General features: G+C 44.9%; 1 protein-coding gene across 1 annotated transcript in view; it reads right to left on the minus strand.

Moving 5' to 3' along the window:
* The window catches only part of LOC140198139 (uncharacterized), a 153,258-nt gene that overhangs the window by 93,414 nt on the left and 32,779 nt on the right, over window positions 1-27,065 (minus strand). Inside the window, exons 9-10 of the mRNA XM_072259099.1 lie at window positions 1,256-1,357; window positions 437-541 (exon numbers count right to left, since the gene is read on the minus strand). Of these exons, the coding sequence (XP_072115200.1) occupies window positions 437-541; window positions 1,256-1,357 (207 nt within the window). The remainder of the gene's footprint in view (window positions 1-436; window positions 542-1,255; window positions 1,358-27,065) is intronic.

The following is a 27,065-nucleotide window of genomic DNA, read 5'->3' on the forward strand; positions in this document are numbered from 1 at the left end:
CTGAAGGAGAGGCCTTCCCACACCCAACTGTATCAAGGATGAGAAAGGCCCCTAACACTCACTCACTCACCTCACCATCATTGGGATCCTTTACACCAACCTAATATGATGCTGAAATTTGACAACACCATGCATCAAACACCAGTGAGCTGAGACACGTTCCTCTCGAGACTACTTTTTCTAAAGACCCTCTGGAGTCAGATCAGAGGTGACTCCAGAATCATTCCAGCTGTGGTGACACTGTAAATCAGAATTTCATACCTGGGAAAAAGGTCAGACAATTTCATCCCACAGGACACAGGATTCCAGAGGGGTTGATGGAGGTGAGGATTATTCAGCTTCTTTTCTTTTCTATCTTTTTATTAAAATGAGTCTAAAATTACTTTGAGATGTGACTGGAGTTGATACACAAGTGTGAAAATACAATGACAGATACCTGCGCCCAAAAGCACTTTAATGTACCGACACATCCAAATTGAAATGAATGCAATTGGCAGTACGATTGACAAGACGATACTGACAATTCCCGTGGTGGAAAGGCCTGCAATTAAAAACAAATTCAAATGAGTAAACCTGTAACAATTCATCAGGTAAATGACCATAACAGCTGCCTATTGATACAAAGAACCAAACTATTCCACTTATCTCCACAGGGCAGGAAACGTAACAACCTCTGGCCAGGCTTGCTAACTTTGTCTACGTGACTGAACCAACTGACTCTGCCTGGCCTCCGATGTGGGATGACAACATGCTGACCTGTTATTCCAGACCTGAATTATTCCCTGCAGTCTAATCTATCCTGGTCTCTTGCTGTCAATATTCTGCACTGGCTGCATCTTCTGGAGTTCCAATGGCCACACCTTCAGGAGTGCACTACACTGCAGCTGGCCATCCCACATGGTCCATGGTTTGACTCTCCTGACATCCACAACAATTTCACTGGAAAGTCACTGAATCACCCAAGTTCCATCACTCAGTCCAGTTTACCTATGTGCCCTCCAGTGATTTATCTGACCTGCATGTGTTCAACTAACCTGTGCTGTGTTTCTGGTGGTTCTGAACTGTTGATGTTTGGCCATTACTGTCTGAATCTCCAGCAGGTTTCCCTGCACCCAGTTGTGGGGCTGAGGACTGCAGATGCTGGTGGTCCTGATAAAGCATCTTACAATGTACTGACTGAGATACTCAATGCATTCCAACCACCCTGCAGAGAACTGAGTTCATCATTTTCATATGAATTTATCTGACCACATACCAAAAATTGTAGCACTGACGATCCAGGCAATGACGAAACAATTGATGAGGACAATATCACAGACAGCTTTGACCCTCTCCCAAATTGTGATAATCTGAGAACCTTTTCAAAAATAAAAAGAAATTTACAACATTTGATATCCAAACAATATGACTAATTTAACACATGCATCAATGGACAAATGTCCCAGGTAACAGAGCTTGACTCAGGGTTGTTTCGATTGGTGATGATATTGCATGTCTTAAACATCAGGCAATCCAAACAACTCTGAAATGAATCAGATGTCAGAGCTTTGGATTGAAGGAGGTTCAGGAGTTCACTCACCACTGCAGCAAATGGGGAGCTCAGAGAGACACAAAACACAGTTTGTGGCTGCTACCAGGATTTGTTTTACATTTGATAACTTAGATAAACCCTCAGCTACTGACTGTGCATGTGGAGACAGATACACTGCAGCTTCCCTCTGGACATGTCCAGCAGATAAGGTACCAGCCCACTGTCGATATTCTCTGCTGTATTCCCTCATGATCTCAAGGGCTGAGACTGACATCAAGTTGCCAGTGTTAACCAACCCCAGCTGTAACACTGAGGTTACACTGTTTGACTGTGAATTCTGTTCTGATGCCGAGGACTGGAACAGCTGCTCACAGCATCAGGCAGTGGCTTATTCCAACATTGAAACTAAACAGCTCAAGGGTACAGGCTGAACTGTCCAAATGCTGGGATATTTAATACAGATAAGGGGAGAGGTTGTCCAGGACATCCAGTGGTGAGCAGTGCACAAGATCCAAGGCCACCTCTCTTGTAGTGGTTTTTGTTCATTTCCAATTGCTCTCAAGAAAGGTGGGGCGGTGTGGGGAGCTGGTTTCTTATTTTACTCCCACCACCTAAATTCTCACCTTCTTCAGACCCCACATGACTGAAAAAGAATTTCTCTCAATTTCCTCACAAATGCTCTTTCACATTCCCAAGCTTATCGTCCACATCTCAGGAATTACTGAGGTGTTGAATCAAACCCTCTTCATATCACCAGATCCCTTTTCCCCATTGTAACTATAACTCATTCACCTGAGACACTGCCCTTTCTCACAACTTCCATCACCATACCCTCAAGATTAACAGGCCTGAACACCCTGTCTGATAAATTGGTTTAACTAATCACAAAAAGATTCAGCTCTTGCCCACTGAACTGTTTGAAGATGAACTAGAATCCAAAGTTGTCCTCCAGATCATCACTTTGATGTTTTTCAATAATATGAACCGAACAGTGAATGCTTGTGTAAAAATAAAACAAGCTGTATCAGGGCTCAACCTGAAATATTGACAACCCCTTTACCTCAGACAAGAGAAATGTTACACGAGTCCAAGTGCAGAACACGGAAGGTATTACTGCCATAGCGAGTTTCCAGGAGAGTCTTTTCCCGAAGTCTTGGGTTTGGAGAGAATCCAGGAGCGATACTAGACTTAGAACAGACGGTCCTAAGAACCATGAAACAAGTTTACTCACACCAGAGTCAACCAACAGACTGGCAGCTCCTTGTTGTGATCACAGGGTCTTTATCCTGCATTTCCTGATGGAAAGCAGTTGTGTGTAGTTAGTGGAACCTGGGGATGATTGGAAATGAAACGAGGGGAGGCCCATTTCCTTGGTAAATAGCAAGATGGGGGATTGCCAGAAGGACCATGACTGTACCCCTCCCTCAACGGGAGCCTCCAGGCGATCCTCCAGGCCTGTCTGGATGGTCCCGATGAAAGTCTTGGATGAGGGAAGGGTCTCGGATGAAGAAGCGGGGGATCCAGGAACACTCTTCTGGTCCGTACCCTTCCCAGTCTACCAGGTGTTGGAAACCCCTACCCTGACTGCGCACATCCAGTAGTCATTGGACGGTGTATGCTGGATGGTTGTCGATGATACGGGCAGGTGGGGGAGTCTCAGCTGGGGGACACAAGGGGCTGATGGAAACTGGCTTTAACTGGGAAACATGAAAAGTCGGGTGGATGCACATAGATCTTGGCAGTTTTACACTGACCGCTGCGGGATTGATAACACTTTCAACCTTGAATGGTCCCAGGAAGCCAGGGGCGAGTTTCCTCTGCTTGTTCTTGAGCGGGATATCCTTGCATGAAAGCCACACCATCGGCCCAGGTTGATACTCCTGCGCCAGAGTCCGGTGTCAGTCAGCTGTCTTTTTATTGCGATTTGCTGATCTAAGTAGGGCATGTTTGTCTCCTCCCAAATCTTAAGGCGCCGATCGATATGGTCCTGAACCAACGGTACCACAATCTCCTCTTCTTGCACAGGGAACAGCGGGGGTTGGTAGCCCATGGAGCACTCGAATGGAGACCTTCTAACATCAGAGCTCACCAGAGGGTTGTGGGTGTACTCAACCCACGGGAGGTGGTCGCTCCAGGTCGACGGGTTGTTTGCTGTTACACAATTTAGCATCGCCTCCAGGTCTTGGTTGACCCGTTCCGTCTGCCCGTTTGTCTGGGGGTGGAAGCCGGATGACAGGCTGATCGATGCAACTAAGGCTTGACAGAATGCCTTCCATACCTGCGAGACGAACTGGGGACCTCGATCGGAGACGATGTCCGCGGGGATTCCGTGGAGGCGGAAGACGTGACGGACGAGAAGATCTGCAGTTTCTTGAGAGGAAGGGAGTTTAGGGAGGGCTACAAAGTGCACCGCCTAGGAGAAGTGAGGACAGTGGTGTTTCCGCTGGAAGTGGGTAGACTGGTGATGAAGTCTAGGGTGATGTGCAACCAGGGACAGGTAGAGGATGAAGTAAACCTGCAGGTGGCCGATGAGAGGCTTTTCCCTGGGCACAGATGGAGCGTGCCGAGACACAGGAATGGGTGTCCGCCTCCATGGACGGCCACCAAGTGTTTTATCAGGAGCGCTAGGGTCTGATCACTCCTGGGGTGGCAGGCGAACCGAGATGTGTGCCCCCACTGGAGAACCTGAGACCTGACAGAAACAGGCACATATAGGCGATCACCAGGTCCATTGCCTGGGTCGGGGTCGTCCAATCGGGCTTCTTTTACCTTGGACTCGATCTCCCAAGTGAGGGTTGCAACCACGCAGGATGATGGGAGGATAGTCCCTGCGCTGGAAGTGTCCGCCTTGGAGTCGTATTGGTGGGAGAGCGCGTCCAGCTTCCCGTTCTTGGACCCTGGACGGTATGTGAGGGAAAACTTGAACCATCCAAAAAATAATGCCCAACGGGTCTGGCAAGAGTTCAAACGTTCGGCAGTCTGAATATCCCCCAAGTTTTTATGATCAGTCCACACCACAAACAGTTGTTCTGCCCCTTCCTGCCAGTGCCTCCATTCTTCCGATGCTGGTTTGACCGTCAGGAGTTCCCGATTCCCCAGGTCGTAATTCCGCTTGGCGGCGGACCGTCGGCGAGAATAGAAGGTGCAGGGGTGAAGCTTTTCATCTGAACTTGATCGTTGGGACAGGACCACTCCTATCCCGGAGTCAGAGGCATCCACCTCAACAATGAATTGACGGGCTGGGTCCGGATGGACCAGGATGGGAGCGGTGGTGAAACGCCTCTTCAGGTCGGTGAACACCGAGTCAGCTTCGGAGTCCCAGCAGAAGCAGGAAGTAGGCAAGGAAAGCCGGGTAAGGGGGGCCGCCACTCGACTGTAGTCTCTGATAAATCGGCGGTAGAAGTTTGCAAACCCCAGGAATCGTTGAAGTTGTTTGTGGGTCGTGGGCCTAGGCCATTCTTCCACTGCCCAGATCTTCTCGGGATCTGCTCTCACCCGCCCACTCTCAATGATATAACCCAGGAAGCTGACCGAAGGATCGTGGAACTCACATTTCTCCGCCTTCACAAATAACTGGTTTTCCCACAGTCTCTGGAGGACTTGACGGACATGGCGAACGTGTTCTTGGGGGATGCTAGAAAATATCAGGATATCATCGAGGTAAACAAATACGAACCCATTAATAAAATCCCTCAGTATGTCACTGATTAGGGCTTGAAAATGGCGTGAGCATTGGTGAGGCCAAACGGCATGACCAAATATTCGAAGTGGCCCAGAGGTGTATTAAAGGCCGTCTTCCACTCGTCCCCCTCCCTCATCCTGACTAGATGGTAGGTGTTACGAAGGTCCAGCTTTGAGAAGATGGTGGCTCCATGCAGTGGTTCAAAAGCCAAACTAATGAGGGGTAGAGGGTACTTATTCTTAATTGTTCTACTGTTTTGGCCTCTGTAATCAATACAAGAACGAAGCAGCACGTCCCTTTTTCTACAAAGAAGAAACCATCGCCTACCAGGGAAGATGAAGGTCTGATAATGCGCACACGAGGGACTCGCTAATATACTTCTTCATGGCCTCTCTCGCCGGTCGGGATAGGTTAAAAAGGCAACTGGAAGGGGCGCTAGTGCACATGTGTATGAATTAGACGTGTCTGGTCAGTGCTCCTCTCCGAGGTCTCGATAAAGTTACTATTATACCGGGTTTTATTCATTCATAGGCCAACAGTGTATGTCTAAACTAAGTGCCTGGAAAAGTTTGACAATGCCGAAGGCAAATAAACTGTCGACTGCCAAACTACCGAAGTTTGTGTCAACAATGGGTCAGTAAAGAACGTCTCCGTGCCTGAGATACAGCCGGATAAAACTTACGCCACGTGCAAGGAATTGGGTCAGGAGATTTCTGAGCCAGTTCTGCGCGGCATTAACGACCGCTTTGATGATTTTGAGACCAAGTTTGAGGCGCTTGTGGCCTCCCAGGCTGACTTACAAGCCCATGTGGCTAATCAAGAACTAACCACCAGTGACCTTGAAGCTCGCGTGCAAGAGCTTGAAGCTAAGTACTCAGAGCTAATGAGACAAAATAGCCAGCTTGAAGCTAAAGTGCATGACCTAGAGGCTCATCCCCAGAGACATAATATTAAGATTGTAGGGATACAAGAGGGCAAGGAGGATGAATTTGTTTCCAGACAGATTCCCAAGTTGCTCGGGGAACAGTATTTCCTGTATCTGGTTAAAGTCGATCGCGTGCATTGCTCTCTCCATCTGAAGCCGGCTGCCGGCGCTAAACCGCGCATCATCTTGGCACGTATCCATCACTTTCAAGTGAAAGAGCTGATCCTGCACCGCAGCAGACTACAACCCGTGGAGTACAAGGGAAATAAGGTCTTGATCTTCCCGGACTATACTAAAGAGGTGATGACTCAACATTGTGCCTTTCATGATGTACTGCAAACTCTGCGTGATGGAGGAATCAAGCACATCTGCGGTATCTGGCTAGGCTGTATATTTATCATCAAGATGGAAGAGCGTATAAAGTATATGATGACCCGATAGAAGCAGCACAATTCTTGGAAAGGAATAATGCATGAAAAAGGGAGTAGATATATGGACACTGTTTATTCAGCTTATATTTGTGCCGGTTTCCATGTTGGGATAAGGGGAGGGACTTGCTTGTTATATGGAGCTTTGCAATGCTATATGCCGCACTGGGATTTAATTGCAGAGAATGTTCTAAATATTTTTGTTATTATAAGGGTTTTGAGTCAGTGTCATGGATGTTCAGTTTCAGGTGTGGACATTGGATAACTCTTCCCAGCCCTAATAGCATTTATTTAATTTATTATATAGTTTGTGTTATAAATTTTCTGGGAGAGGGGGTTTGTGATAATTGTGTAATGCTAGTTACCTGCCCAGCAGCTCCTTTTGGGATGGAAAAGGGGAACTATGTGTCTGGTTCAGGGAGACACGAAGTGGGGGCGGGTTAGGGTGTGTGTTGTTTTTGTTTATGGCTCAGACATGTTTTTTTGGTGTATGTTGTGTTCTTATGAGGCTGCCAGTTATTTTGCATTGTTTACTGTGTTAGTGCTCAATTCTATTAATCTCTTTTTTATTCTCATATGCAGAGGCCCTGCGGTAGGACGCAGCTGGGGGGGTAAAGATATTACAATAGTCTCGTGGAATGTTAAGGGCCTTGGTCATGTTGTTAAGAGGGATAAAGTTCTTAGACAACTCAAATCTCTAACTGCAGATGTGATTCTTCTACAGGAAACCCGCATCAAAGTAACTGAGCAATGCAGATTGAGGTCTAGCTGGATATCACAGGTTTATCAGTCACCATTTACTTCTCACACCCGTGGTGTGGCTATCCTCTTTAGGAAAAATATTCCATTTCAACTCACTTCCATGACCACAGATCCTCTCGGCAGGTTTATTATGATCTCTGGCACCATTAATTCGTTTCCACTAACCTTCCTTAATATTTATGGTCCAAACACAGACGAGCCAAATTTTTTTAGGAAAGTTTTTGATTTACTTCCAGATGCCAGTAATTCAAATATAATAATCGGCGGTGACTTGAATTGCTACCTGAATCCATATTTAGATAGATTGTCCTCCCGCCTGCCCTCAAATATCATGTCAGTGCAGGTCCGAAATAATTTGATTAGATCTAGGAATTTAGTAGATATTTAGCGAGTTCAACATCCCTGCGACAAGGATTATTCTTATTATTCTCACGTTCACAAATCTTATAGTAGAATAGACTATTTTTTGGTTGATGCTCATTTAATATCTCATGTTACCAATACAAAATATCATAATAGATTAATTTCTGACCATAGACCCTTCACAATGTCCCGAAATCTCTCCTTTTCCAAACGAATCTACTCCTGGCGTTTTAACTGCTCCCTACTCGCAGATAAGAAATTTATAGAATATATCACCACCAGATTAAAAGATTTTATAGAAATTAACAATAACAGCGAGGTGTCAGATTCCACACTCTGCGAGACATTAAAAGTTGTAATTCATGGGTATATAATTTCATATGAATCCGCTGCTAAGAGGGAGAGAGAAGGGCGATTATTAGAGATTGAGAATACTCTCCCAACCCTCGAAGCGACATACCAGGCTTTGAAATCCTCTGAAGATTATAATAAAATCATGAAGCTTAAATGTGAGTACAATTGTATCTTGGGTAGTCAAATAAATAACCTCCTCTTAAAATTAAGACAAAAGCATTTCGAAATGGGTGACAAGCCTGAGGGGCTCCTGGTGTGGCAGCTCGGGGGACCCCAGGCCCTAAGGTCAATTCTTTGCATTAGATCGAGGGCGGGTACCCTGTTAACTAACCCCAGGGAGATAAATGACTGTTTTAAAGAATTTTACAGTGAACTCTACACCTCTAAATGCAATGCTACTCTATGACGTCTTTGATTCTCTGTAATGCCGAAATTTAGTGACGCTGCTAGGGAGGACTTAGATTCTGACTTCACATTGGAAGAAATAACTTCTGCCATTAAGTTCCGCCGATCGATCCCCGCGGGACGCGTCCACCAACCTCAAAGAGCTGACAACAACATACTGCATCGATGGAAACCTGGAAAGATGCACTATTTACCGAGGAAGCGTGGGAAAAGAGCTGGGCTGCTGGCCAGATTGAAGCTGAGGGGCTTCAGGGTCCCTATGCCCACCATCCTGCTAGCAAATGTTGAAGCCATAGAGAACAAGGTGGACGATCTTAAAGGGAGACTTACCTACTGCAGGGAGATGAAGAACTGCTGTGTATTCTGTTTCACCGAGACCCAGCTCTCCCCTGCCACCCCCGACTGTGCCATCCGACCGGAGAGATTCTCGATCCATCAGATGGACCGCGCGGCGTCTTCGGGCAAGGCGAGGGGAGGTGGTGTCTGCCTACTGATCAACACTGCGTGGTGCTCGGACACAGCGGCACTGACAAGCTCCTGCAGCCCGGACCTGGAACACCTGTCGGTGAAGTGTCGTCCCTACTATCTGCCACAGGAATTCACCTCGGTCATACTGACAGCGGTCTACATTTCCTCCGCAGGCGGACGTGGAGTGTGCTCTGAACATACTGTATGCCAACATCAGTGAACTTGAGACCAGGTATCCGGAGGCTTTGCTCATTACAGCCGAGGACTTTAACCAGGCCAACCTCAGAAAGGAACTGCCAAAGTGATAACAACATGTCTCCTGCCCCACTAGAGGCCAGAATATACTTGACCACTGCTATACAGCAGTCGAGGATGCCTACCATTCCGTCCCACGACCTCACTTCGAAAATCGGACCATCAAGCCGTACTCCTCCTCCCCTCTTACAAACAGAAACTGAAGCGGGAGGTCACGGTGTCAAAAGTGGTGTCCCGTTGAACGGAGGAAACGGATGAGGTCCTCCGTGACTGCTTTGAATCGGTGGACTGGTTAGTATTCAAGGACTCGGCAGCTAACCTCGATGAGTATGCCTCAGCTGTCACGGACTTTATTTGGAAATGCACGGAAGGAATGTGTGTCTCGCAAGACGATCCGGGTATTCCCTAGCCGGAAACCCTTGATGAATTATGAGGTCAAGGCCCTTTTAAAGGCTAGAGCTGTGGCTTTTAGGTCTGGGGATACCAGTCGCTACACAGAATCCAGGAATGAACTCCGGAAAGCCATTAAGGGCGCCAAGCCCAGGCTAACCAGAGACATGCCAATAGACTATGGCAGGGTCTAAGTGAGATCACTGGGCACAAAGAAAAGGCTGGGAATATCAATAACTGTGGCACTTCTCTTCCTGACGAACTTAACGTATTCTACGCAAGATTCGAACAGAAGAGGATCGTCCCGCTCCCTCCGGATGAACCGGACCTGGTGACATCGAGATTCATCGTCACCGAGGAGGACGTCAGAAGGGCCTTCCTGAAGATAAATCCAGGGAAGGCGACAGGCCCAGATGACGTCCCGGGATGGGTTCTCCGGGACTGTCCAAGCGAGCTAGCTGGAGTGTTTGCTGACATCTTCAACTGCTCCTTGCTTCAGTCTAAGATCCCCTCGTGTTTTAAGAAGGCAACGATAATCCCAGTGCCGAAGAAGAACAAGGTGGCATGCCTGAATGACCATCGACCTGTGGCTCTGACATCAATTGGTATGAAGTGCTTCGAGCGATTGGTTATGGCACACATCAACCACAGCCTAACGGTCAACCTTGACGCTTTGCAATTCGCCTACTGGATCAACAGGGCAACGGCAACGCCCTACATTTCTCCTTAGAACACCTGGAGAAAAAAGACACATAGATAAGGCTCCTTTTCATTGACTACAGCTCTGCCTTTAATATCATCATTCCAAATAAACTGATTCCTAAGCTCCGGAACCTGGGCCTTAGCACTCAGATCTGCAGCTCGATCTTCAACTTCCTCACAGACAGGACCCAGGCTGTAAAAATAGGGGACAATCTCTCCTCTACAATCACTCTGAGCACCGGTGCCCCATAAGGCTGGGTACTCAGCCCCCTGCTGTACTCACTGTACACCCATGATTGTGTAGCCAAGTTTCCATCAAACTCAATATATAAGTTTGCTGATGACACAACAATTGTAGGCCGTATCTGGGGTAATAATGAGTTTGAGTACAGAGAGGAAATTAAGAACTTGGTGGCATGGTGCGAAGACAATAACCTATCCCTCAACATCAGCAAGACGAAGGAATTGGTTGTTGACTTCAGAAGGAGTAGCGGACCGCACGACCCAATTTACCTCGGTGGTGCATAAGTGGAACAGGTCAAAAGCTTTAAGTTCCTCGGGGTCAATATCACAATTGACCTGACTTGGTCCAACCAAGCAGAGTCCACTGCCAAGAAGGCCCACCAGTGCCTTTACTTCCTGAGAAAACTAAAGAAATTTGGCCTGTCCCCTAAAATCCTCACTAATTTTTATAGATGCGCTGTAGAAAGCATTCTTCTCGGGTGCATCACAACCTGGTATGGAAGTTGTCCTGTCCAAGACCGGAAGAAGCTGCAGAAGATCGTGAACACGGCACAGAACATCACACAAACCAATCTTCCGTCCTTGGACTCACTTTACACCGCACGCTGTCGGAGCAGTGCTGCCAAGATAATCAAGGACACGACCCACCCAGCCAATACACTTTTCGTCCCTCTTCTCTCCGAGAGAAGGCTCAGGAACTTGAAGACTCATACGGCCAGATTTGGGAACAGCTTCTTTCCCACTGTGATAAGACTGCTGAACGGATCCTGACCCGGATTTGGGCCGTATCCTCCAAATATCCAGACCGGCCTCTCGGTTTTTTCGCACTACCTTACTTTCCATTTTTCTATTTTCTATTTATGATTTATAATTTAAATTTTTAATATTTACTATCGATTTGTAATCCAGCAAGCGGGAAGCACAGAATCAAATATCGCTGTGATGATTGTACGTTCTAGTATCAATTGTTCTGTCCGGCAAGCTGCTGGGCTGGATGGATTTGGCTGTGAATTTTATAAGAAATTCTGTGATATCCTTGCCCCACTTCTCCTCAGAATGATATCTTGCTCTAAGAGAGATAAAGCCTTGCCTAGGACATTGTACAAGGCTAATATTTCCCTCATTTTAAAGAAAGGTAAAGAAGAAACAGACCCAGCCAGATATAGGCCCACTGCACTCCAGAATTTCGATAGAAAGGTAATTACTAAAATGCTGGCTAATTGACTAAATAAGCATTTGTCATCTATCATTCATCCTGATCAGGCAGGATTTGTCCTGGGTAGGTTCTCCTTTTCCAATGTCAGATGCCTCCTTAATACTATATATGCTGATCATGGGAAAGCTAATGGGGCAGCAATTTTATCTCTTGATGCACAAAAGGCTTTTGACCAGGTTGAGTGGCCTTACATGTTTGAGTCACTGTACAGGTTTGGGTTCGGCGAGTCATTTGTATCTTGGGTAAAACTGATATATGCCAGCCCAATGTGCTCTGTCATAACTAATGGTGACAATTCAGCTCTGTTTCCCCTACACGGTTCAGTCCAGCAGGGGGCGCTCTCTCGCCGGCCCTTTGTGCCGTCGCGGTACAGCCCCTTGCCCTAAAGATAAAAACATTCTGGGTTTGAAAGTGGGAGGAATTGAAACACTTATTAGTTTATATGCTGACGATGTGATACTCTTCTTACAAAACTGAGAGAAGTCAGTCCCTCTTCTTCTAGATTTAATCACCTCTTTTGGCAGACTGTCGGGATACTCAATCAACTGGACAAAAAGTGAATTTATGCACCTGTCTAACGACTACACGCGGGGTTTTTTGGAAAGTGCCCGTTCAAAGTAGTTGAAGATCACTTTACTTATCTCAGCTTGACAATCCCCAAAGATCCTAAATCAATATTCAAATTAAACTTGGCGCAGTTTATTTCAAAACTTAAACAGAATATAGAAAGTTGGAAAACCCTACCTCTGTCCATGATTGGTCGTATAAATTCTTTTTTATTTCCTTTTTTTTTAATTTTATTTTTATTTGGATAAGGAATTCACAAGTATCATGTACTTTTTTCACATGTGTAACCTTTTCCATTTTTTTCTATGTATAAAACTATAATTATTTATACATTCTTAAGTACACATTGAGATGATATGAAAAGAAATTAGACACTTAAATAGATAATTATGTTCAATGGAAATTCTAATCTATTAGGCTAAGTAATGGTATTAATTGTTAAGAAAAATAGTAATAATAGTGGATTAGTAATAGTTTCCATATATCTCTTCTGGATCATTTCTTCTGGTCCAAAATGTTGTATGTAAGCCTATGTAACAACCATTTGTAGGTGTTTATATCCTAACTTGTTCATACTTGCTCCTGCCCCAAAACATAATTATCCAATCCCTATGTATTTATTTACATAATTATCATTTTTTATCCCTTACCCAAATCTTTTCCTTTACTTGTATTAATTCTCTATTTTCCAAAAGAAAACAAAAACAGTAAACATTTAGACCAGGGGTGCTTACGTTAGCAATATTACTGTGCTGATGAGAAGAGCAGTATAAATCATTAGGAGAGTCATCTAAAGTCTGCTCGCATTGGGGTTATATATTCAATCCATTTATTCCAGATTTGATAAAATTTTTCTTTTTGAATTCTCAGTGAGTAAGTCAACTTTTCCATTTTAAATATTTCCAAGATAATTTCGTGCTAATCTTCTAATGTAGGTGGTATTGGATTTAGCCACTTTCTAGTGATTGATTTCTTACTTGTCGCGAAAAGGGCCTGCAGCAACTTTATATCTTCCTTCTGCTCAAGAAACAATACATGCCCCAAATAGAGCATCTCAATGGTCGTATAAATTCAATTAAAATGGTTTCCCTTCCTAGATTTCTAAATCTTTGTCAAAATCTCCACATTTTTCTTACATCAACTTTCTTTAAAGAATTGGACTCCATAATATTGTCTTATATCTGGAATTATAAGAATCACAGGATTTCAAAAATTCATTTACAAAAGCCCAAGTCTGAAACAGGACTGGGATTACCTGTATTTAGACACTATTATTGGGCTGTCAATGCTAGGGCTTTAATGTTTTGGCAACGGGGGGCTCCAGATAACCTAGCCCCTGGGGCTCCCTTGTGGCTATGTATGGAGTCTAACTCTGTTGTCAATTCCTCCTTGCCAGCCATGCTGTTCTCCAAGTTAGAGAGGCCTGGGACTTCAAAAAGTTTGAATTTTGTTTTGAAAAATTCCATCGGAATTCCAAATCAGATTAGGAGCGTTCTGAATTTACAAGAGACCTCTGTACAAACACCAATCTGTTTGAATCACTCCTTTCTACCCTGATGGTCAAATAAAACCTACCATGCTTGGAGGGAGAAGGGTCAAGTTTCTATTGAAGACCTGTACATAAAGGGACGGTTTGCAACATTTAGTCCGCTGAAAGAGAAATTTGAGCTGCCTCATTCGTACTTTTTTCGTTATTTGCAAATTAGACACTACATTCAATCTAAGATTTGTAATTTTGAAATCCTTCCAGGGAAACATATGTTTTTTGATATTTTAAAGAACCCTCCTGACTCCAGGCATCTTGTTTGTATGTTTGTTTGATAATTGCACTGTAGCGTCTACTGTGAAGATTAGAGATGCCTGGAGAGAGGAGTTGGGCATTGAATTATCTGAAGCTGCCTGGGATAAGTGTTTGTCTATGATACAGGCTTGCTCTGTTAACAGCAGGCACCAACTGATCCAGTTTAAAGTTGTCCACCGTCTCCATTACTCTAAACATAGATTGCACAGGATTTACCCTTCTGTCTCGCCAATGTGTGATAGATGCCAAGGGACGGAGGCCATGTTGTCACACACCTTTTGGTTCTGCCCATTACTGACTGGATTTTGGTTCAAAATATTCGACTGGTACTCAAAGGCCTATAAAAGATCCTTCCCCTTGGAAGCTGGTCTCGCCATATTTGGCTGCTCGCAATCTACTATTTGTTTCCCTGCAGCCATACAACAGTCTCTGATGCTGGGGATGATTGTTGCCAAAAGACTTATCTTGAGGGAAAGGAAATCACCTTCTCCCCCTTCCTTTCGGAGATGAATGGCTGATATGATCTCAGTCATGCAGATGGAGAAACTTAGGTTCTCGAGAACCAATTCAATTAAAAAATTTCCGGCTATCTGGGATCCATTTCTTGCTTACCTAGTTGAGACCGGGGGCGGATGAGCAAATTCCCCCCAGCTGATTTCTCATGGCCCTCAATTGAGATTTAATGTTTAGTATTTTTGAGCACTTTGTATAATAGGCATCCCTCTGATGTCATGTCTTTTTTTTTTGCTTATTTCTTTTTTATACATGTCTGAGCTGGTATGTTTTCGTTGATTTCATTGTTTTGTTCTTTGAAAATTTTGAAAATAAAGTATTTTAAAAAAAGGCGACTGAGGGCTAGTGAGGCCCCGGGGATAAGGTCGATGGCACAATCATATGGGTGGTGCGGAGGTAGGGAAAGGGCCGATTGTTTACTGAATACATGTCCCAGGTCATGGTATTCACAAGATCACAAGACAAAGGAGCAGAAGTAGGCCATTCGGCCCATCGAGTCTGCTCTGCAGCTCCCCCATGAGCTAAACTATTCACCCATCTAGTTCCAGTTTCCAGCTTTTTCCCCATATCCCTTGATACCCTGACTAATTAGATATCTGTCAATCTCCTCCTTAAACACCCTCAATGATCGGGCCTCCACAGCCACATGTGGCAACGAATTCCACAAATCCACGACCCTCTGGCTAAAAAAATTTCTCCTCATCTCTGTTTTAACTGGGTACCCTCTAATTCTAAGACTATGGCCTCTTGTCCTGGACTCATCCACCAAGGGAAACAACCTTTCCACATCTACTCTGTCCAACCCTTTCAACATTCGAAACGTTTCTATGAGATCCCCTCTCATTCTTCTATACTCTAATGAATACAATCCAAGAGCCGACAGATGCTCGTCATATGTTAGCCCCTGCATTCCAGGAATCATCCTCGTAAATCTCCTCTCAACTCTCTCCAACATCAGTATATCCTTTCTAAGATAGGGGGCCCAAAACTGCACACAGTATTCCAAATGAGGTCTCACTAATGCCCCATAGAGCCTCATCAACACCTCCTTACTCTTATACACAATTCCTCTTGGTAAATGAATGCCAACATAGCATTCGCTTTCCTTACCGCCAATCCAACTTGGTGGTTAACCTTTAGGGTATCCTGCACAGGGACCCCCAAGCCCCTTTGCACTTCCGATTTATGAATTTTCTCCCCTTCTAAATAATAATCTGCCCGATTATTTCTTCTTCCGAAATGTACAACCGTACATTTGTCAACATTGTATCTCATCTGCCATTTCTTTGCCCACTCTCCTAAACTGACTAAGTCTCTCTGCAACCTTTCCGTTTCTTCAACATTTCCTGCTCCTCCACCTATCTTGGTGTCATCCGCAAACTTGGCCACAAAACCATTTAATCCATAATCCAAATCATCGATATACATCGTAAGAAGAAGCGGCCCCAACACCGACCCCTGCGGAACGCCACTAGTAACCAGCAACCAATCAGAATAAGATCCCTTTATTCCCACCCTTTGCTTTCTGCCTATCAGCCAATGCTCCACCCATTCCAATATCTTTCCTATAATTCCATGGGCTCTCATCTTATTAAGCAGCCTCATATGCGGCACCTTATCGAAGGCCTTTTGAAAATCCAAATACACAACATCCACAGCCTCTCCCTTGTCAATCTTATTCGAGATTACCTCAAAAAATTCCAATAAGTTGGTAAGGCAGGATCTTCCCTTCATGAAACAATGCTGGCTTCGGCCTATCTTGTCATGCACCTCGAGGTATTTCATAACCTCGTCCTTGAGGACTGACTCCAATATCTTTCCAACCACCGATGTCAGACTAATCGGTCTGTAATTTTCTTTTTGCTGCCTCCTTCCTTTCTTAAATAGCGGAACTACATTTGCGACCTTCCAGTCCTCTGGAACCATGCCAGAGTCTATTGATTCCTGGAAGATCATTTCCAATGCTTCCAAAATCTCCAAAGCCACCTCCTTCAGAACCCTTGGGTGCACTTCATCCGGGCCGGGAGACTTATCTATTCTTAGTCCACTTAGCTTCCCAAGCACTTTCTCTCTAGTTATCTTGACTGTACCTAATTCTATTCCCTGATACCTCTGGCTATCAGGTATATTGCTCATGTCTTCCACTGTGAAGACTGATGCAAAATACTCATTCAATTCCTCCGCCATCTCTTTGTTATCCATTATAATTACTCCAGCATCATTTTCAATCGGTCCCATATCTACCCTTGTCACTCTTTTACTCTTCATATATTTAAAAACTCTTAGTATCCTTTTTTATGTTAATCAACAACTTCCTTTCATAATTCATCTTTTCTTTCCTAATGACTTTCTTAGTTTCTTTCTGTAAGTTTTTAAAGGTCTTCCAGTCCTCATTTTTCCCACTATTCTGTGAAGACTCGGGACAAATCGAAGGGCTCCGGGCCAGGAAGGGTCGTGGTAGCTTCCCTGGGAGATGGGGCTGACCTCAGACGGTTGGCATGGCAAGACTGGCTCCATTTGGCTATCCTCCCAGTAGACCAGTCGATGTGGGGATTGTGTTAGGTCAGCCATGGATACCCTAGAACTACCGGGACTTGAGGGGAATGAATGAGACTGAATCGTACCTCCTCCCGATGGTTGCCGGATAGGATCAATGTCAGGGCTTACAGTGGGTCACCTGAGCCAGCAGTTTTCCGTCCAGAGCCCAGGCCTCCAGGTGGATGGTTAGCGGCTCGCAAGGAATTCCAGCCTGGTTGGCTATCTCTTCGTCCAGCAGGTTGCCCTCAGCACCGGAATCCACCGAATTCGATAGGGACAGGGACAGTCGGTAATTCATGGTAGCCGGGATCTGCATCCGAGTCTGGGGGCGTTGAAGGGAGTATCGTCCGGCTCACCAAGGCCCCCCTTTTCACTGGTGAGCCCTCCCTTTTGGCTGCTGTATTCTGGATCAGAGAGTCCAGACAGTCCGGGTCGTCTCTCGCTGCCAGTTCATCCTTGACCTTGTCCGAGAGACCCTGTCAAAACACCTCCTGTAGGGCCTCGTCATTCCACCCTGAGTCTGCGGCTAAGGTCCGGAACTCGATGGGATACCTTGCTACGCTTCGCGAACTCTGACAAAGAGTCAGCAAGCGTTTAGCGGCTTCCTTATCGCGAATGGGTTGTTCGAAGACCTTCCTCATTTCAGCAACAAAGGAGGGGAAGGAGGAACAAACCTCTGGTCGGTTATCCCATATTGTGGTTCCCAAGCCATGGCACCCCCTCGTAACAGCCCCGTGATGTACGCAATCTTGGATTTATCGGAAGTGTAGGTACATGGCTGCAGTTCAAAGACCAGAGAGCATTGTAACAGGAAGGCCCGGCACCTCCCTGGGTCCCCAGCCTAGGGTTCGGGCTTGGGTACATATGGCTCTCGAGGGGACTGTGTTGCTGATCCCACTGTTATTGCTGTAGTGAATGTAGAATCTGTTTCCAGGAGAGTCTATACCCAAACTCTTGCGTTTGGAGAGAATCCAGGAGCAATGGTAGACTTAGAACTGACAGTCCTAAGAACAATGAAACAAGGTTACTCACACCAGAGTCAACCAACAAACTGGCAGCTCCTTGTTCTGATCACAGGGTCTTTATCCTGCATTTTCTGATGGAAAGCAGGTGTGTGTAGTTTGTGGAACCTGGGAATGATTGGAAATTAAACGAGGGGATTGAGGCCCAATTCCTGAGGTAAATAGTAAGGTGGGGAATTGCCAGGGGGACCATGACAAGAAAATCTGCAGATGCTGGAAATCTGAGGAATAAACACAAAATGATGGAGGAACTCGGCAGGCCAGGCAGAAAAAAGTAGAGTTGATGTTTCAGGCCGAAACCCTTCGGCAGGACCATTTTGTGTGTGTAACCCCTTTACCTTCACAGATGCTGCCAAACCACTGAGTTCCTCCAGTAACTTGTTTTTCGTTCTGATCCCAGTGACATCAGTCTCCTGGCTTCGTGGGGACTTGTGGGTCAGACTATTCATCAGTCTCCTGTCTCTATGGAGACTTGTGCTTCAGACTATTCATCAGTCTCTCTCCTTCCTCTTTGTCAATAGACAATAGATAATAGGTGCAGGAGTAGGCCATTCGGCCCTTCGAGCCAGCACCGCCATTCACTGTGATCATGGCTGATCATCCACAATCAGTATCCAGTTCCTGCCTTATCCCCATAACCTTTGATTCCGCTATCTTTAAGAGCTCTATCCATCTCTTTCTTGAAAGCATCCAGAGATTTGGCTTCCACAGCCTTCTGGGGCAGAGCATTCCATATATCCACCACTCTCTGGGTGAAAAAGTTTTTCCTCAACTCCGTTCTAAATGGCCTACCCCTTATTCTTAAACTGTGGCCTCTGGTTCTGGACTCACCCATCAGCAGGAACATGCTTCCTGCCTCCAGCATGTCCAATCCCTTAATAATCTTACATGTTTCAATAAGATCCCCTCTCAGCCTTCTAAATTCCAGAGTACACAAGCCCAGTCACTCCAATCTTTCAACATATGTCAGTCCCACCATCCCGGGAATTAACCTTGTGAACCTATGCTGCACTCCCTCAATAGCAAAAATGTCCTTCCTCAAATTTGGAGACCAAAACTGCACACAGTACTCCAGGTGTGGTCTACCAGGGCCCTGTGCAACTGCAGAAGGACCTCTTTGCTCTTATACTTAATTCCCCTTGTTATGAAGGCCAACATGCCATTAGCTTTCTTCAATGCCTGCTGTACTTGCTTGCTTTCAGTGACTGATGTACAAGAACACCTACATCTCGTTGTACTTCCCCTTTTCCTAACTTGACTCCATTTAGATAACAATCAGCCTTCCCATTCTTACCACCAAAGTGGATAACCTCACATTTATCCACATTAAACTGCATCTGCCCACTCACCCAGCCTGTCCAAGTCACCCTGCATTCTCATAACATCCTCCTCACATTTCACACTGCCACCCAGCTTTGTGTCATCGGCAAATTTGCTAATGTTACTTTTAATTCCCTCATCTAAATCATTAATATATATTGTAAACAGCTGCGGTCCCAGCACTGAACCCTGCGGTACCACACTGGTCACGGCCTGCCATTCCGAAAGGGACCCGTTAATCGCTACTCTTTGTTTTCTGTCAGCCAGTCAATTTTCAATCCATGTCAGTACTCTGTCCCCAATACCATGTGCTCTAATTTTGCCCACTAATCTCCTATGTGAGACTTTATCAAAGGCTTTCTGAAAGTCCAGGTACACTACATCCACTGGCTCTCCCTTGTCCATTTTCATAGTTACATCCTCAAAAAATTCCAGAAGATTAGTCAAGCACGATTTCCCCTTCGTAAATCCATGCTGACTCGGACCGATCCTGTTACTGCTATCCATATATCCAGATTGTCCTTGCTGCCCATCATGGAATTTTATCTCAGTCTAGATTTTATCCCACTACCTCCCCACATTAAACTTACCCATGAAGCATACCTTCCATTCATTACCAATTTCTCTTCCAGCACTGAATGTTAGCAAATTTGACAGGACTGATCTTCCACCTATTAAACCTTCAACATTACCCCTCTCATAGACCAACCACTAACCACTCCCCCCACAGCCCACACCCAACTTCAAGATTCCCACGATCATTGTAATTGAGTTTCTCCATCACCAGCCTACCTTTCCTATTTACAAATCCTTGTTAGCATCTCCTAAGTCAGTGGCAAATTTGATGTTTGAATGTCTGGGTTCCTAGTCCTGTTACAGTAGTGAAGCAGTTTTGGTCACCCTCCTACAGGAGAGATGCCATCAGCTGGAAAGTGTGCACAGGAGAATTGAGGATGTTGCCAGGACCTATAGAGTCATAGAAAAGTACAGCACAGAAACAGGCCCTTTGGCCCATCTAGTCTATGCTAAACCATTTAAACTGCCTACTCCCACTGACCTACACCTGAACCATAGCCCTCATTCCCCTACCATCCATGTACCTATCCAAACTTCCCTTAAACATTGAAATTGGGCTGGCATGCACCACTTGTGCTGGCACTTCGATGCAGACTCTCACGACCCTCTGAATGAACAAGTTTCCTCTTAAACTTTCACCTTCAACTTTCTACCTTTCACCTTTCCAGTTTAAGATGGTGCTACCAAAGGCACGAAACAGCTCACTAGCAGTTCGAAAGCAAAGGAATTCAATTAAAACCATTGTTAATAACACCCTATTTTAAATAAATTGTGGTAAACTACCACCGCAAGCAATGAAGAAGTGAGTGAAGGCAAAGCAAATTCACGGGATGTGCGCTGTAAAATCAACGCACTTGGAGTTGGAGCCGTGTTGGTTGGAGTGAATGATTCGGAGGGGAGAAGACGGGTCAGAGGAGTTCCAATGTCCATCTAACTAACCCGGGTATGAGGATGGATCGCTCTGAGCACTGAGCCAAATTGCAGCGGTCGAGAATGGCTTCTTCGGCAGCTAAATCTAGGTCCGTAGTGATTCACCAGTAGCAGGGCCCAGGTTCTAATTCCAACAACTTCAACCACTGAGGTTCGGAGGTTCAAAGGACTTTTTTGTGGGTTAATATATTCTTTTACTTTCTTATGAATGTGTTTTTTTATTCTCTGCACATTGGGTGTTAGACTTTTTTCAAATGTATGGGGTTAGTGTTTGTGTTTCTTTGTTTCATGGCCGCCTGTTAGGAGACAAATTTCGAGGTTGTATGATGTATGCATACTTTGATAACAAAATGTACTTTGAATTGAAACACCGGCTTAGATAGTCTGGGGGTTTCTCTCTCCGCGATGCTAAGGCTGTGAGACTGCTCCTGGTTGCTGTGCTTTGTGTCTGTGAACTTTACAGCTATTTCCCCTGTTAAAATGATGAAGTGAATACTGAGGCTTTGGGTCTACTCTGGGCTGTTCCAGGGATTTGGATCTAAAGACTCAATTTGGTTGGGAATGCTGTTGTTGTTGCTCGCTTCTCTTGTTTATATGATTTGTTTTGGTGTTTCTTTTTCTCTTTCTCTCTGGGCACTGGGGAGTTGGTCTCATTTTCCTCTATTGGGTTCTTTGTGACAGCCTGTAAGCAAACAAATCTCAACGTTGTATAATTGATACATTCTTTGATTATAAATGCATTTTGAAACTTTGATATTTGAAACTTAACCCATGATCTCTATTTGTCAATCCACCCAGCCTCAGTGGAAAAAACCTGTTTGTATTTACCCTGTCTATACCCACCATTATTTTGTATACCTGTCAAATCTCCCCCCCCAAACTTCTACGTTCCAAGGAATAAAGTCCTAACTTATTCAATCTTTCCTTATAACTCAGATCCTCCAATATCCTTGCAAATTTTCTCTGCACTCTTTCAACCTTATTTACATCTTTTCTGTTGGTAGATGACCAAAACTGCACACAGTACTCCAAATTGGGCCTCACCAATTTCGTATAAAACTTCAACCTAACGTCCCACTCCTGTACTCAATATATTGACTTAAGACGACCAATGTGCCAAAAGGTTTCTATATGACCCTCCCTTACTGTGACACCTCTTTCAATAAATTTTGGACCTGTATTCCCAGAGCCCTTTGTTTTTCCACACTCCTCAGTGCCCTATCACTCTCTGTGTAAGACCTGCCCTGGTTGGTCCTCCCAAAGTGCATCACCCAGCACTTGTCTGCATTAAATTCCATCTGCCATTTTTCAGCCCATTTTTCAGCCCATTTTTCAGCTGGCCCAGATCCCCCTGCAAGCAATGATAGCCTTCCTCACTGTCCACGGCACCCCCACGCTCGGTGTCAGCCGCAAATTTACAGATCCAGTGAATCACATCATCAACCAGATTGTTGACATAGATGACAAACAACAACAGACCCAGCACCGCTCCCTGCGGAAATAAATTTTCAACACAAATTATAGTTCAAAAATAGTAGCAAAACATCCAGCTCCTGGCATTAATACAATGAAAAGTACTCTTTCAAAATTACTTACATCTTTCCTGCAGGTAGGTGACCAAAACTGCACACAGTACTCCAAATTAGACCTTACCAAAGTTTTAGACAACTTCAACCTAAGCATCTCTTGTACTCAATATATTGATTTATGAAGGCCAATGTGCCAAAAGTTTTCTTTATGACCCTATCTACCCATGACTCCACTTTCCTTGGATTATGGACCTGTATTCCCAGATCCCTTTGTTCTACCACACTCCTCAGTGCCCTACCATGCACTCCTAATCCTGGTGTCATCTGCATATTTACTGATCCAGTTAACTACATTATCATCCTGATCAGTGATATTGATGACAAACAACGGACCCAGTGTTGATCCTGTGACACTCCACTAGTCACAGGCCTCCAGTCAGAGAGGTAACCACTGTCTGACTTCTCCCACAAAGCCAATGTCCAATCAATATACTATCTCATCCTGAAAGCCAAGTGTCTGAACCTTTCTGACCAACCTCCAATGTGGGACCATGTCAAATGCCTTGCTAAGGTCCATGTAGATAACATGCACATCCACTGCCTTGCCTTCATCAGCTTTCCTGCAGATCTCGGACAATCTCACCTGGTTCAGGAACACCACTGGGATTGTGAAACGGGCCCAGCAGAGATTGCACTTTCTGAGGAAGCTTAAACAAGCATCACTCCCCACTAACATCTTAACTACATTCTACAGAGGCGTGGTTGAGAGTGTGTTGACCTTTTGCATCACAACCTGGTACTCCAGCTGCAGTGCTGTCGACAAAAAAGCCTTGCAGAGGGTGGTTAGGGGAGCAGAGAAGGTTATTGGGGTCTCCCTACCTTCTGTCCAAGACTTCTTTCAGAGTCAATGCCTCCAGAAGACACGGTACATCATTAAAGACCCCTCACACCCTCTCCATGAACTGTTTGTTCTTCCGCCATCAGGCAAACGTTACAGGAGCATCAAAACTAAAACCACAAGGCTACTAACCAGCTTCCTCCCATAGGCTGTCAGACTGCTAAATAGCTGCTCCACCTGACTCTGCTTTTGGACACTTTTAACTTGCACTGGACACTTATAACTTGATTTTAACTGACATATGACTGTTGTGTTTTACTATTTATTGTTATGTTTATTATTTAGTGTTGCGTTTGTTATGTTATGATTGCACTGCTCCTGGGAAACACTGCCTCATTTTGCCCCGCAGAGCTGATGTACGGTTAGAATGACAATAAAGTTTTTCTGAATCTTTGAATCTTTGTATGAACTACAAAGGGAGGTTGGGCAAACTCGGATTGTCTTATCTGGAGTGTCAGAGGCTGGGGGGTGGGTGGGGGGGGGGTTACCTGACAGAAGTTTATAAAATTATGAGAAGAGTAGATAGGGTAGACAGTCAGTCTTTTTCCCAGGGTGGAAATGTCAAAAACTAGAGTGTCAATTGTTCAAAGTTCAAAGTCAATTTTATTATCAATGTACATAAATATCACCATATACAACCCTGAGATTCATTGTCTTGTGTGCTGCCCTGAAAATCTCTAGAATAGTAACTATAACAGGATCAATGAAAGATCAACCACAGTGCAGAAGACAACAACTGCACAAATGCAAATAAATAACAAGTACATGAGATAATGAGACAGAGTTATTGAAAGTGAGATCATTGGTTGTGGGAACATTTCAAGATGGGACAAGTGAAGTTGAGTGTAGTTATCCTCTGTTGTTCAAGAGCCTGATGGTTGAGGGGTAGTAACTGTTCTTGAACCTGGTGGTGCGAGTCCTGAGGCTCTTGTATCTTCTACCTGATGGCCACAGTGAGAAGGGAGCATGACCTGCTTGGTGGGAATCCCTGATGATGGATGCTGCTTTCCTACGACAGTGTTTCATGTAGATATGCTCAATGGTTCAGAGGGCTTTTCCCGTGATGAATCTGTTACTTTGTGTCGAGTTTTCCATTCAAAGTCATTAGTATTTCCATACCAGGCTATGATGCAGCCAATCAATATACTCTGCACTGCACATCTGTAGAAGTGTCGAAGTTAGAAATAGAAGTTGTCAAAGTTTTAGATGTCATTCTGAATCTCTGCCAACTGCTAAGGAAATGGTACAGGCACTGCCAGGCTTTCTTCAGAATTGCATTTACATGCTGGGCCCAGGACAGATCCTCTGAAATAGTAGCACCCAGGAATTTAAAACTGCTGACCTTCTCCGCCTCTGATCCTCTGATGAGGACTGGCTCATGGACCTCTGGATTCCCTCTCCTGAAGTCTGTCATCAATTCCTTGGTCTTTCTGACATTGAGTGAGAGGTTGTTGTCATGACACCACTCAGCTAGATTTCCAGTCTCCCTCCTGTATGCTGATTCATCAACACTTTGATTTGGCCTGTGACAGTGGTGTTGTCAGCAAACCTGGATGTGGTATTGGAACTGTGCTCAGCCACACAGTCATCAGTGTAAAGCAGGTAGAGCAGGGTCTAAGCTCACAGCCCTGTGGCACACCTGTGCTGATGGAGATCGTGGAGGAGATATTGTTGCCAGTCCGAAGTGACTGAGATTTACAAGTGAGGAAATTCAGGATCCAATTGCCCAGGGAGGCCAAGGTCTTGTAGCTTATTGATTAGATTTGAGGGGACAATGGTATTGAACACTGAACTGTAGATAATAATGAACATCCTGATGTCTGCATCTTTGCTGTCTTGATGTACCAGGATTAAGTGAAGAGCCAATGAGATGGCATCTGCTGTGGACCTGTTGCTCCGGTAGGCAAGTTGGAGAGGATCCAAGAAACCTCTCAGGCAGGAGCTGATATGTTTCATCACCAACCTCTCAAAACACGTCATCACTGTCGACGTATCTCAGTGCAACTGGGTGATAGACATTGAAGCAGATTACCACGCTCTTCTTGAGCACCAATATAAATGAAGCCTGCTTGATGCAGGTGGTACCACATACTGCTGAAGCAAGACGTTAAAGATCTCAGTGAACACACCAGCCAGTTGATCAGCATTTTAGTACGTGGCCAGTTACCCAGTCCAGTCCAGACGCTTTCCTGGGATTCACCCTTCTGAAGACAACCCGCACTTCAGATCATCGGATCATCAGGGGATGTGGGAGTTTTCGATGGTTCCTCCATGTTCTGATGGTCAACATGAGCAGAGAAGACATTGAGCTCATCTGGAAGTGAAGCTCTGCTGTCTCCCATGTCACTTGATTTAACTTTATGAGAGGTGATAGCATTCAAACCCTGCCACAGCTCTCGAGGATCCCATCGCTGCTTCAAGTTTGGTTTGGAACTTCACGTCAAGTGTCTCCAGATCTTCTACCTCCTACTTGATCTTAGCAATAAGAAGAGAGCATTCCTGAGTGATGGGGGACCTTAATGGTGGATGCCATCTTCTTGAGGCATCCTTTAAAAAATTTCCTGGATGCTGGGGAAGCTGGTGCCCATGATGGAGCTGACTGAGTTTACATCTTTTTGCAGCTTATTCCGACCCTGTGCAGTGACCCCTCACACCAGACGGTGATGCACCCAGTTAGGAAGCTCTTCACAGTGCATCGGTAGAAAGTTGTGAGTGTCTTTGGTGACATACCAGCTGTCCTCAAATTCCTCAAGAAATATAGCCGCTGTCGTGCCTTCTTTGTAATTGTATCAAGATGCTGGTCCAGGACAGATCCTCAGAGATGTTGGCACCCAGCAACTTGAAACTGCTCACCCTCAGCAAGCTGTTTACTGTCTACCTGTGCTGCACACTACATGCACTCTGAATTGTGTTTTATTAATGTATTTGTGGTAATATTTTGTGTTCTGCACTGTCAGTGATGTGTGTTTTGTGGGTGCACCGTGGTCTGGAGGAATATTTGTTTTGTTTGGTTGTATTATGTACAGTCAGATGACAATAAACATGAACTTGAACGTGTCCTATTTAACTGAAGATAACTTTATCTCTTGTACAGTCAGTTCACTCTACAATACATGTGACATTCAGTTACCTTCTCTAATTACTTGCTGAAGCTGAAATTGAGACAGTTACTAATGATACCCAGTGAACCCAGCTCCCTCTGCATCTGCAGCCTCTCCCCATTTCAATAATACACTCCTTCGTTTTCCCTGACAAAATGAACAATTCCACATTCTGCCACCTTACAACTCCATTTGTCAATGATTTGCCCATTCTCATCACTCTGTCCCTTTGGACCCTCCACATGTTCTTATCACAATTTACTTTCCTCCTTATGCTGGTATCAAATTTAACCACCATATCATTGGTACCTTCGTCTCCCACAGCAAGAACATTACAGAAAATTATGAAAATCTCTGTTCCCAGAAACAAACACAGCAGCATCCATTTTTACATCCAGACAACCAGAAAAGACCCACTTATGTCGACTGTCTTCTTCCTGTTTTACATTCTCCACAATAACCTTTGATATGACACAGTAAATGTTCACTGGAAGTCTAAACACAGCAGATCCACCTTTACCCACAGCACGTTATCACTGTAAAAAG

This window comes from Mobula birostris, chromosome 5, assembly GCF_030028105.1.
Source record: "Mobula birostris isolate sMobBir1 chromosome 5, sMobBir1.hap1, whole genome shotgun sequence".
Classification (NCBI taxonomy): Eukaryota; Metazoa; Chordata; class Chondrichthyes; order Myliobatiformes; family Myliobatidae; genus Mobula; species Mobula birostris.